At 34.3% G+C, this 13266-nt stretch overlaps 1 protein-coding gene across 2 annotated transcripts in view; it reads left to right on the top strand.

Moving 5' to 3' along the window:
* LOC117173448 (chymotrypsin-1-like) overlaps nucleotides 1-11662 on the top strand; it is a 62602-nt gene extending 50940 nt beyond the window's left edge. The window contains exons 5-6 of one of the 2 annotated variants that reach the window (XM_033362023.1): nucleotides 2920-3048; nucleotides 11155-11662. In XM_033362023.1, the coding sequence (XP_033217914.1) occupies nucleotides 2920-3048; nucleotides 11155-11412 (387 nt within the window). In that variant the 3' untranslated portion in view covers nucleotides 11413-11662. The remainder of the gene's footprint in view (nucleotides 1-2919; nucleotides 3049-11154) is intronic. The other variant, XM_033362024.1, reaches the window with a different exon arrangement.
* Nucleotides 11663-13266: the final 1604 nt, after the last annotated feature.

The following is a 13266-nucleotide window of genomic DNA, read 5'->3' as shown; positions in this document are numbered from 1 at the left end:
CAACGCCAGTCAGCAGCGAACCTTACGACTAGAAAAGGAATCCACCAATCAAAGAATAATTCTTTATATTATTCGGTGGATCCGAAAGGTAGGACGTAACAACGAGGCTTGTCTTTGCAGCGTGTAACAGAGCCGATTCACCGACACGCGACGTTTGTCTACTTCTTACTGCCAAGTTTTTCTGTTTCCCTTTCTTACGGCCCAAGCACCGTTGTCCACTTTTTACAGCCAATATTCTATTGATACTTTTTAAAAGCGTAACATTATATCAATTTTCTTAGGCACTCTTTTAGAGCTGGTTCTTACTCACCATCGAGATTTTTCCACTTTTTATTGTCAGCCGCTCATGTAATAGAAACTAGTTAATTTCATGAGAGGATTCGAAGCTTGCATTTTCTTTCATTTTAATGCACTTAAAAACTAAACATCGAGGAATAGAGAGAGTAAGATTATGATTCTCTTACACATTTTTAAAAAAGGGACTTTAAAATGATTGACAGAAATTTTGACTGAGTATCTTGATCAGGAGAGCGTATGGACTCTCGAAACGTCGACTAATGTTATTAAAGTATCTCCAACCTCAACCAGGTCCTTTTATTTATCTGAAGTAGACCAGAAAGCGTCTAATTTATTATTTTGTAATGTATAATTTTCAAATGTAATAATTCTTTTTTAATTTTTGCAGAGTATTTTAAAAAATCAGCCCCAAAAAGAGCCACAAGAGGGGAAGGAATAAGAGAAATGTTCATAGGTCAATCCTCAAGTTCACAAATTGATCGACCACATAAAGGAATGGAAGCAGATTTTATTTTTCAAAATTGATTTTTTGTAAATTGATGTGTTTCAATAGAAGTTATATTCCTTTGTATACAACATTTTACTTTAAATTATATTTTACCTGTCTATCGCAATTCTGTTTTTCATTTACCCGTTCTAAAAATTCATGTTGTGGGAAAACTCCCACTTAAGTATGTAAATTCTTCGATACTGGGATATGGAAAAAATGTCAAAAAGGTATGGGAAAACTCCAAACCATGTATGGAAGTTTTTCCATACTGAGGTATGAAAAAATTTCCATCCTTATATGAAAAAACTGGAATCCGTGTATGGAAATTTTCCCATACTGAGATATGGGAAAAATTCTATACTTGTATGGGAAAACTATGATCCATGTATGGAAATTTCCCCATACTGGGGTATGAGAAAATTTTCATTCTTATGTGGGTTAATTATTTCCAATACATGTAAGGGAAATTGACCACAAATTTTTCTTACAATAATGTATATAGGGTGTCCCAGGAGTATTGTCATTCTTTATGATGGTGCATGAAAAATAAATTCAAATCGAAAAGTCTCAACAAATTTTTGGTTCTATTTTGTGTTTTAGTAACTACAGGTCATTGAACTTGACCATGCTTTAAATTCTCTAAATTCTTCTAAAGGCATAACATTACTTTCAACTATTTCCAAATTCATCAACTTTAGTCGACGGTGAACTACTAGTAAATTAAGATGCTCTCGTTTTTTTAATTTCTACAAATTTCTATAGGAGTCTTTGAATTCCAATACATTTTTTTAAATTCTTTTAAACTGTACATGATTAAGGTTGAACTACTGTAAATTCTTAAAAGTCTTTTGATTTCTATCCATTTCTTAGACTTCACATATCATCTTTTGAATTCCTTAAAAGATATTACAGAATTCTCTTGAAAAATTTCTAGATTTAGTAAGTTTTGACTGCGAGTGAACTGTTACTGGATTAGGATGCACACTTTTTTAATTTTGCAGAATTCTATACAAATCTTTGAATTGGCTTGAAATAATTAAAATCTTTTAAAGGTTCTTGATTTTTCCTGAAATATTTAGAATAAATACTGAATGAATTGGAATTTCTTAGAGTTTTTTTAATTATGCAGAATTATCTTGATTTCTAAGGATTCATTTGTATTGTCTTGAATTCTGTTGAATATCTGTAAATTCTCTTGAATAATTCAGGACATATCTTGATTTATTTATAATTTTCTGAATTCTTTTGAAAACATAGAATTCTTTGCAACTATTTCCAAACTTATCAACTTTGGTCAATGGTGAACTACTACTGAAATAGGATCTACTCATTTCCTTTAATCTGCAGAGTTCTGAGAAATCGAGGAAATGTCGTAGAATTCATAAGACTTTATTGAATTTACAATAATTTTATGTGAATTCTAGAGATTGCAGAAGAAATAAAAAAAGTTAAAAAAAATTAAAACTTCAACTCAACGACGTCTGCAGAATTCGTCAAATAAAAAAAAAGGCGGCTTTATTCAGTAGTAGTTTACACGTCGACTAAAGTTGCTGAATTTGGAAATAGTTAAGAAGAATTCCATGCTTTCAGAAGAATTTAGTGAATCACAAACATTTTATTGAACTTTTAATTAGCCAGGTACATTCACTGGTTATTTGCAATAATGTGCGAATTATCTAGGCTCACTGAAATTGTTTGTGCTATGCTCACCAAATTTCGGAGAATCTAGCCTGCTTTTCAATTTTTTCCATGCAATAAAATTTCGGTGAGTCAATATTTTATCTGGAACATGATTAGATTAAAAGAATTTATTTTTTTGGAAAGTTATTTCACGAGTCGTTGAATTTAAGACCATCCGATTCAAACAGACAATAACATTCGGAGTCGCACGCATTTTCGTAACTAACTATACACGTACATACGATTTTAATGCCCTGTAGCACCTAAAACACGCAACGGACCCAAAAAAGTTCTGAGACTTTTCGATTTAAATTATTTTTTACTATTCTCAATTACGAGGAACGACAACACTCCTGGGATTATTTATATGTAACTTTTTTACTGTATATATATATATATGTATATATGTTTTATACAAGAAACGACATATAAAAAAGTCAATTTGATTTCAGGTCATTAGCGATATAAGATTTAGTGACAGAGTACAAATCATTACTCTAATGACATATAGTGACCTAATGCAACATGAGTATGAATATCAACACATGATAAATGTGACGGTTTACAATTATGGAAGCAAAGTAAGTTTCATTATTATGAACTATTAAAAACAATAATATAGTATAAACTTTTTATTAGAGATTCCTGATATTCAGGGTTATTCACGTCTAAGAACATTAACTTTAAGTAGTCACCCGTGTGGGAATTGCCTAGCCTAGCCTTTTTTATTGGAAGCCTTCTAGAGTCTAGACTCTAGAGGGCCCAAAAGGGCGGCTGATTCTGGAAAAGCCCACCTGGTCCCTTGTCGAGGCTAATCCAGTAATCGGATCCCCAGTTTGAAAATAAACCTTTTTTTGCTTCTTAGATTTCGGCCCTTGCAAGGGCGGACAATATGTGCCCCTGTGTTTTTCACACTAACATTTTTAGCCTCATCACCAGATTAATATTATGCAATTAAAATTGTAAGGAATCTTTCAGGATCATTTCCGAATTTTGTAATTGTTTAAAGTATTATGTTAAATTGCAAATACCGAAAAATGTGAATTTTTACAATTTTATCTGTTTACTTCTATGAAAATACTTTCTCCTGTGCTTCGTATTGCTTTAAATTAATTCATAAAGGTCATATGCAAAAAACATTTTGACCTTCGCTGAGTACATTCGTTAACAGAAAGAGGTAGGGTATAACGCGGTGAGCATATTTATAGGCTGAAGGAGATAGGTTGCCAGTGGGCGCAAACGTTATAGAACCTCATTAGAACGGCTCAAAAACATCCAAAGTCAGCCTAGATTCAACTTTTAATTTACGCGAATCCTCCCTTCGTATAGATCAGTTGATCTCAAGCAACGTGTATTTTTTTTATTATGATCAATATTTTCATGATCTGAGCTATGTAAATATTATTTCTTAATAAATAATATTACTACTACCACTAAAAACCTATTCTAAAGACATTTTAAGGGAGTGCCCTCCTTAATAGAATTACATGCAAATTAGCATCGTTTTATGTTTGGATGACAGTTGTAGTAAATGCACTGAAGCTCTGGTTACAATTTTGGAACCTTTCAGAGCTTAATAATAAAAAATAAATGATTAAATATTACATGTGATCTTATGAGAAGGCGTACTTTTATTAGTATATAAAAAGATTAAAAAATGAAAAATTCTGAAATCATTTTTGCTGACTTGCTGCTTCCTTAAGGACATACTTGGAACACGAAACATTTTGAGAACATTATTTGGCCTATATAAATAAACGTTTTTAAGACAAAAAATTGTTAGTAATTATCACAGTTAATTTATTTAATTTAAAGAAAACGAAATAAAAAAATATTTATTTATATAATTTGTAGAAAATTGAAAGAAAAAACTATTTCTTCCTTTCTAAAAATGCGCTAACAGTGCATTTGTTGATATATTTTGTTTATATAATGAACAAATAATATTCGATAAAACAAAAATTAATTACTAAATATCACTATCAATTCAATTTAAAGATAATAAGCATGCAAAAAATATCTTAATCTAACACGAGTATATTTTTTTTTCACTTTCTGGGCATAGTTTGGAGCAGCAAAGTACGTCGTTGTTGGTTTTGGGGTACTTTACCGGCCGAGGTCGATAAAGTGCAATTTATTGCCTGCGGGAAATGCACCCGCATGTTCGTTTGCTGCCTCAACCCACGTGCACTTTTCTGCGCGGTATTTGCCCTTTAACCCGTTAAGGATCAAACACCTGTTTTCCAAACAGCGTTTATTTAACAAGAAATACGAATTTTTCATAGCATCAAATTTTTATTTGATGTTTTTCTTCCCGAATCTGTGAAGATAAACCTCTGAAAAGAGAAATTCTTGCGTACACGGATCCTAAGATTTAAAACGTACAGGCTGGTTTTCTGAAATTCAAGATGGCGATTTCCAATATGGTGGCTGAAAGCCAAACTTTCATTTCAATTCCTGCTTTCCTGATTTCTAAAATCGCAATTGCAAAATTCAGGAAGGCGGATACAATACGTTTGCCAAACGATACAGAAACATTCAAATTTTCAGGAAAATTCGCACATGGATGTTTTTTGGGATGCTGGGGAGACGAATCTGTGATCAGATTTTTTTTCAAAAGTGGGCTCACGGTTGGAAACAAGAGTTGGTCAAAGGCAATGAATACAGCGACAACGAAAATACATTGAGTTTTTATATTGATATTTTAAACTTGATTAACTAATATATATTTCGATTCTCTTGGAATCGAAGCGAAGGACCTGTGACAAAGCCATCGAACCTCTTCGGGTTGCTGGACAATTTTCCAGGGATGCTCCCAAAAGAATAGCCCCTAAGCGGAGGTAGAACAACCGGGCCAAAAACTAAATGGCACCTGGGCACGGTGTTTTAAACGGTGACTGTGGGAGACCGGACGACCTCACAGAGAATCTAGCCTTAACCTTGCATGCAGAGCTCCAGAAGGAAGGACGAAGATTTTCCTAGCTACACGTGGTAACAGCAATGACACAACCAAATCACCAAAAAGTGTTTGATGTGGTTCAAAACGATCTAACGCGTAGAGCACCTAAAAATCGGTCGGCAAACAGTGCCAAATAACCTAGAGTTCAGGATGTTGAAAATAATGTAAATGGAAACACGATGACAAACTGGCGAAACGTCCACATAAAGTGAACGATTTAACAGAAGGACGACTTGCTAGACTTCTAATATATCAGCATTACACCCTCGAATGCAGGTTTTATTATGCGTACGCACATTCTGCGGTGGGAAGAATACCCAGAGCATTGTGTCTTTGCGAAACTAACGTGCCTACTGTTTGGAGAATGGATTTGTAGGCTGAGCACTTCCCTAGGTGCTGCTTAAACAAGCTGCATACGAAGATGATTAACTGACTTGAACACCAACCGCGGGAAGCAGGCACATGCTGAGAGATCATAGCGATCCAGGGGGAACATTGACATGCAGGTTCATCCTAAACCCAAAGATCTAGTTGAAATGGATGCCTCCCTTCGTGAAGATATCACGCTGGAGTTCGACCACTGCACCATCAGTTCAATTGATGGTGCTGTTAGAATTTGAACCTATTCAAATCGAAGGGTAAAGCCGACTATGGCTCAAGAAACCAAAAGATGCTTAAATAAACTGTAAAAAAGGATTGGATAGGCAAGACAGAATGCGTCCCGTGTTCAGTGTGGGATTGACTACATAACATATGGTAGAGCGTTCACAGAAAGGGTTCGAAAGTTTGCCCAAGAACTGAGGATCCTCAATCATAGACTGGAAAAGTAAAAGTTCTGCAAATCATGTAGCAGAGTGTTGACAAAATACGGTTGTTATCTGACACAGGGTGGAGAATACAGAAGTGGGAGAGGTGGAGCAGGGTGAATCAACAGTTTCGGATTAACCCATATTGCCTTTTAGCGATCACCCTATTTCTTTCAAAAATTCAGCCAAGTCCAAAGAAGTAGAGACTTTTTGGAGAGAGAAATAAAAGATCCCAAAAACACTATAGTTGAAAGAAGATACTGATCATATCATCCACTTCAAGAAGTTTTGCGATAACCTCATAACATCCAAAAAGGAATGTCCATTAATCACTGTCGAACCGGCTATTTAAAAATATCAGTGCAGCAAACCTCTAGAATTATCTATCCGACGACGAGCTCTTTGGATTAAACCCATTATTTGCAAGAATTGGCGAGATAAAGATGTAAAGAATTATACAAGAGTTAGCAGTAAACATGTTGTCTTGATTATTTATCGCTTTTTGTGTTCATTTATTAAATAATTATAATTAATTATGTTATTCAAAAAAGATAGTAACAGCAATGATGCTCTTCATTTTTTTTCATTATATGGAAACTACAAATAATTGGGCTATTAAACTAACTTCTTTCTTTGGAAGCTAACTATCATTCTTTTCTATTCATTCTCTTAATTATTTATCATTTTTTGTACTGATCTATTGTTAATTCAAGTTTTCATACGAATTCTTTTATTTAGAAAAAATAGTAATAACAATTATTTATAATAACAATCATTATTTTAGACATAATATGGAAAGGATAAAATTATCGGGTTAGTAACCTGAACTCTTTTATTGGAACAATACATCATTTTTTCTATTTATTATCTTAATTATTCATCACTTATTTTACTGATTTATTTTTTCATTCATGAACATTTATTCCGTTAATTAGAAATAATCATCATGCTGTTATTTTTTATGAAATTAATATGAAACCGCTAAATAAACAGAAGTGCTACTAAGCGAACCACTTACCTTGCAAGAAAGATTCACATCTTCACTTGGTAAATACATTGTCTTAATCCGCTGAATGCACTCTTTTGTTAAAAAGTATGGACCTTTACATTTAGAATCTTTGAATTGTTCCTTGATTAACAAATCTATACTATACGCCAAATAATTTTGAAGATCCAAAGCGGCAACTGCGGCAAGTTCATTTTCTTCTGTTGATAAATCGCTTATGTTCAACTTATACGGATCAACACCATCAAATAACGCCACTTTAACTTTATATCTAGTAAAAACATGATAAAAATTCCTTTTGTCTAAGAATTTAACATACTTTTTCAACTTTAGCAACCCCCACAAGGTCCTACTGGGAACAACTGCTATCCAAAAATGACAGTGGCTTCTAGTAGAACCGCAGTAAATCACACCCATGGCCACGTCGTACGACCCTGTAGCAAGGGTTTTTGTTGAATATGGTTATAAAAATTAAGAGGCTGTCACGTACAATTATCCAGGGGTGGTCCAAAAGGAATTAACCCCTAAGCAGACGTTTAAAAATCGTGCCCAAAGCTGTATCGAACCTAGACAAGGTGTCTAGAATGGTGACTCTGGGATATCAGGTGACCTCTCAGATTACGCAGCCTTATCCTTGCATGCGGGGCTTAACAATGTTGTATGAACCTCTTTTCCTAGCTTCTCGCAGGAACAACTATGATATTGCCAAACATAGTTGTAGTAAGTGCGGTTTAAAGAAAGAGAACGCGCAGAACTCCCCACAATGGGTCGGCCAACAATGCCGACCACTCCAGACCGGGGAAGCCAATGAAGATAGAGTCAATGTACACTTTACGCATCAACAAAACCGTAAAACAAAACCCACGTTTGATGACAAGACCAAAAGACGATTGCATCAACTTCCCAAAAAAATAGGCTGGGCGAGAGAGCGCGCGTTCCGCATTCAGTGTGTGATTCACTACATACCATCTGACAGGAATTTTACCGCCAAGGTTCGAAAGTTCGCGCGCCAATTCCGGATCCGTTATCACACACTTAACAATTCAAAGGCGCTTACCATCAGGCAGCATATCGTTGAGAGAATACGGATACTACTTGACACTAAGAGAAGTCTAGAGTGGAGAGAGAGGTGGGTCAGCCGAAACCGACAATTTCTCCGTGACTCATCTGGACTATTTCAAGGCCGTCTAGTTACTGTCGACCACCCGCCCAAACCAAAGGAGATCGAAGTCTTTTGGAGAGAAGTCTACGAAGTCCAGAATAGACTGAACAAAGATTCAGAGAACATAAATAGCTCAAAGGAGCTGCGTGATGCACTCATAACACCCACCCATCACTACCGAGGAGGTGAAAAAAATATTAAGAGGTATGAAGAACTATTCCGCTCCGGGACTAGATAGTATGAAGACCTTTTGGTGAAAGACGTTTTTCGCAACGCATCAGGATTTGGCCCATATTTGCACCGCATATTTAAAGTCTGAAGAGCCAATTCCAGAGTGGTTGGTGGAAGGGCGCATAGTACTTCTGCCGAAAATGGGCAACTTAGCTGATCCGAAGAGTTACATGCCAATCAGTTGCCTGAACACACTGTATAATATATTCACAGCTAACCCAAATGATAAATGTGTCTGCAAAGACACAGCATCCTACCAGCGTGACCTATCAAGGGCCTGGATTGATTACCGGAAAGCTTCGGATTCGACCTCCCATAGACTTATCATCTGTCTTTTGGAAAGCTTAAAGGTTCATCCGCAAATCGCCAGGTACATAGAGAGATTGATGCCGCTTTTGAAAGCAGATTTACTATCTGATCTGAATAAAATGTTGTGACAACTAACAAGGTCACCTTTCAGAGAGGTGTCTTTCAGGGCGACTCCATGAGCCCACTCCTCTTTTGACTTACATTATTGCCACTATCGCTGGCACTTCGCAATTCCCAGGGATACTCTTACGGCAAACCTGCAAATCGAAAGTACAGGGTCACTTATGTATTTTACATGGATGATCTTAACATCTTTGCTAAAAACAAAGAGCAACTACATTTAGCTCTAGGGATTGTCAAACGATACACTAAGCAAATACAAATGGAATTTGGGTTAGCCAAATGCGCCAAGGTTTATTTGAAGGCAGATATGCTCTTCCGAACAGTAAAAAAAATGCATAAAATATTATCTACCTCGAGTACTTACTCCTGAGAACCCGGATTAAGAAAGCACAAGAGAAAAATTTTCGTGAACAGCTCCTCGATAAGAGGATGCAAGGTATCTTCCACAGAAAGGTGGAGAATCAGTCAATGTCGTGTGAGCTAAAGTTTGCTGTCCTTAAATCACCCGGATTGAAGTCTAGTATGGAGGGTTTCATTTTGGCATGCCAAGACAGTGTCTTTCGCACCTTAATATACCGTCACCACATATTGAGCCAAGACATTTCCGATGATAGCTGCAGGGCGTGCCATGCACATTGAGAGCATCTAGCCACATACTATCTAGTTGACCAAGTCATGGGGGAACGACCCACATCCACAGGCACAATGCGGCACTAAAAGTGCTTTATTACCATCTCTGTCACTCTTACGGTTTTAAACATGATATCGCTCCTCTAAATGCTACTAGGGAAATAGAGTCAATTGCCGAGAATGGGAAGTGCTGAATACTACTGGTACTTTATATTCTCGACAGTTGTCCTTTACTGTGCGATTAGTATGCCTGGCACCTGAAAGGTATATTTCCAGAACATTGGAAACAACGAGATCCATCGAGATTTAAAAATACTTGGTATCTCTTTCTGTCAAGCTGACTTAAGTACATTTAAGTGGATTCACGTGAATTTAAGAACATTTGGTGGACTTTGATGTCATTCAGAGGACTTCAAGTAGATTCATGAGAATTCAAGACAGTTCAAGTAAATTTTCGTCGGTTTTAGAGAAAGCAAGAGAATTAAATTCGATTATAATTAATTTAAAACAATTTGACAATGATTCGTCTTGAATAGGCACAAATTATCAAATATTATTAACTTTACAGCAGGAAACCAAAATTTTTTTATCGGTTCGTCATTTCAATGTCGTGGTGTCAAATTTCGGAAAATTCTAATACCTTCTTAATCATAAATGACGAGAATTTAATAAATTATGACGAATTCGTATTTTTGTGATAAACAATTTTTGTCTATCAATTTATTTTCGTATTTTTTGTCCTTTTTTCACAAATGTTTCATTTTTTATTTTAATTTAATTTTCATGATTAAAACCAAAACTACTCGTTCTATCAAAAATTGATGTATCAAAAAATGTGTAGATGTGTTTAGGCGCATAGATCAAGAAGTTACTCTTAGCAACTTTGTAGATCATTTTTATGAGCACAAATTTCGTCTGTTTATATTTTTTCGCATCTTGCATGTTTTGACCACAAAATGGAATTATGTTTTTTAATTATTTTTTGTGCAATCAAAATTTTAATTTTCGATTATTCAAGAAAATCCAAAAAGGTGTTATTATCATCTTGAAGAATTTTCAAAAAGCAATATTTTTTCCTATACTTTTTTTCATATCGTGCGTTGTTTGCCTTAGAATTTTAATTTTCGATTGATTTTTTTAATCTTATAAAAGCTATAAATCTAATAATTTTTTTTGCCGAAAAAAGTAATTAGGGTAAATTGTTTGTCTTTGGAGCACTACAAATAGACGAACGTAACATTTTTAATTCTAAATAAGTCTTTATTTTCGGCTTCAGGAAGTCGCGAAATGTGGAGATCCGCTAAAAAACTGTGGTTTCAAATTTCTGACAATTCTTATACTTTCTTAATAATAAATTATGTGAATGTAAAAAACATCAAAAAGTTAACAGCTCATTTTATTTCATAAACGATTTTTTGTAAAAGTATTTTTGTTTAAGAACAATATTGGCTTTTTTCGCAGAATGAGGCATCAAAAAACTATCTGAAAAGAAGTTTCATCTCTGTAAATACCAGAGTTGTAGATTTGAACGAACGCCTTTTCGTAGCCGCTCAAAATACCCTTCCGACTTGCTATGGCGATAGTGGAAGTCCTGCGATTGTACAAGGAAAATTAGTCGGACTTCTAATTGTCGAATACAGTTGTGGCCTCAAATATCCAAATGTATTCACAGGCATTCTACACTACAGTGATTGGATAAATAATGCTATGTATGAATAAACATTCTATTGAAAATGAGAAATAATTATTATTACGCAGAAAAAATTGGCACTGAATTTATGGAATCCCAGTCTGAATACTTTGCAGTACTGAAGTTAATTGAAGAAAATAAAGTTTTTTCATTTAAGTACATTTTCTTGTGACAACCAAATATTGTATCGTCTGTATTGGTGCCGATTTTTGCTTCTATATTTTACCTTTTTCGGTGTAATTTCGAATATAAAATAAATGATGTATTTGAGTAAAAATCAACAAGTTGTATTTATTTTCTTTTAAATTAAAACAAAAGCATTTTATGACAACATGTAGATTTGCCTTAACTATATAACTCACATTAAGTGCAAAAATATTACTAGTAAGCGCGATAAAGTTGTAGGACATTATTTAAAATTTACATTTAAAAAAATTAATGACATATCTAGTTTGAGAAACGTTTTTTAATATGAAAATAATTATAATTATATCTGCTGTTGGAGCATTTATACACGTAAATCAAATTAAAAATAAGAATATCGATTATTTTTGATCTTGCAACTAACTTTACTCAATAAATTAAAATTAAATTCAAAATGAGAACCCGAGTGATTCTCGGTATCCTGTCTCGATTCGGACATTTTGTTAATTACAAATTTCTGCTTAGTGGCATAATTAGTATAATCTCGTACTGCGACTCTGATAAGTGAAAATTCTTTATTACTACTTCAGCTATCATAGTGTTGAGAGGTAAAGTTATTAGTTTACACTTGATATGTAATTGTGATTTAATGTGCAAATAAAGTGAACTGAAGTGTTAAAATCATGGCGATGAAACGCTAAGGAAGTAAAATATACCCTATTTGACACATCGCACACGACATCCTTGGATGTAAATTACCATCAGAAGAACAAATCTTGCTTTATAATCAGAATAATTTGAAAGATTGTAAAATTTCGCGTAAAATTTGCCTAGTTTGAAGCTATTTTAATCAATGAATGACAAAATATTTAGCTTCAATAGTACGTTATTCTAAAAGAAAGTAATTGTTTGTAATAGTATGTTGCATTACAAGGGATTAATCACTGCGATATTTTATTTGGAAACTCTTGATGCCTACTATTATTAACAATCAAAATTTTAGTAGGTCAGGTTGACACGTTTCATGAATTTCGTTCACTTTGATCAAAAATATCTTTTTTTAATAGTCAGTTTTATCAATAAAATCCTAAGTTTTTAAAGAGATTATTTTATAAAATCCTTTTTCAATCGATGATGAAACGATTTTTCCAATAGAAGTAATATCGGTAAACATTAAGTGGTTTAAATTTGAAGTTGAAATAAAAAAGTATTTTCCTATGTTAAAATTACGAAAACTCCATAAGAACTAACAATTCGAGTCGCAATATCCAATTGTTGTTAAAAAATTAAACAAAAATGAGTAGCGTTGTATTACGCTTAGGAATAATTTGACTCCTAGCTATCTGCATCAAGATGGAAGGAATTTCCTATGCAGATAAATTCAAAATTGTCAAGGAAAATCTCAACCCTGAAGAGCATGGCATCAAAATCCAGGGAATAAAAAAGACAAGAAACGGGGATGTCCTGCTTACAGTTGAAAGTGGTGATCCAGAAGTTCTGAAGAAAGAGGTAGCTAAGAAAACCTCAGCAGCCAAAGTAACGTGCCTTCAAAGTCAAAGGGTCATCCATATCAGAGGTATCGATGGGATGCCTCCGAGGATGAAGTCAAACAAGCCATTAAAAAAGGGATAGGGGTGGACTCGATGAATTTAAATCTAAGGGATTTGAAACCAGCATATGAGGAAAGCAAAATATTACTTTGATTATGCAAGATGCTCAAAAAATAATTGATCAAGGAA

This window comes from Belonocnema kinseyi, chromosome 5 (assembly GCF_010883055.1).
Source record: "Belonocnema kinseyi isolate 2016_QV_RU_SX_M_011 chromosome 5, B_treatae_v1, whole genome shotgun sequence".
NCBI classification, from domain to species: domain Eukaryota; kingdom Metazoa; phylum Arthropoda; class Insecta; order Hymenoptera; family Cynipidae; genus Belonocnema; species Belonocnema kinseyi.
This window is presented reverse-complemented; position numbering and strand designations above follow the sequence as displayed.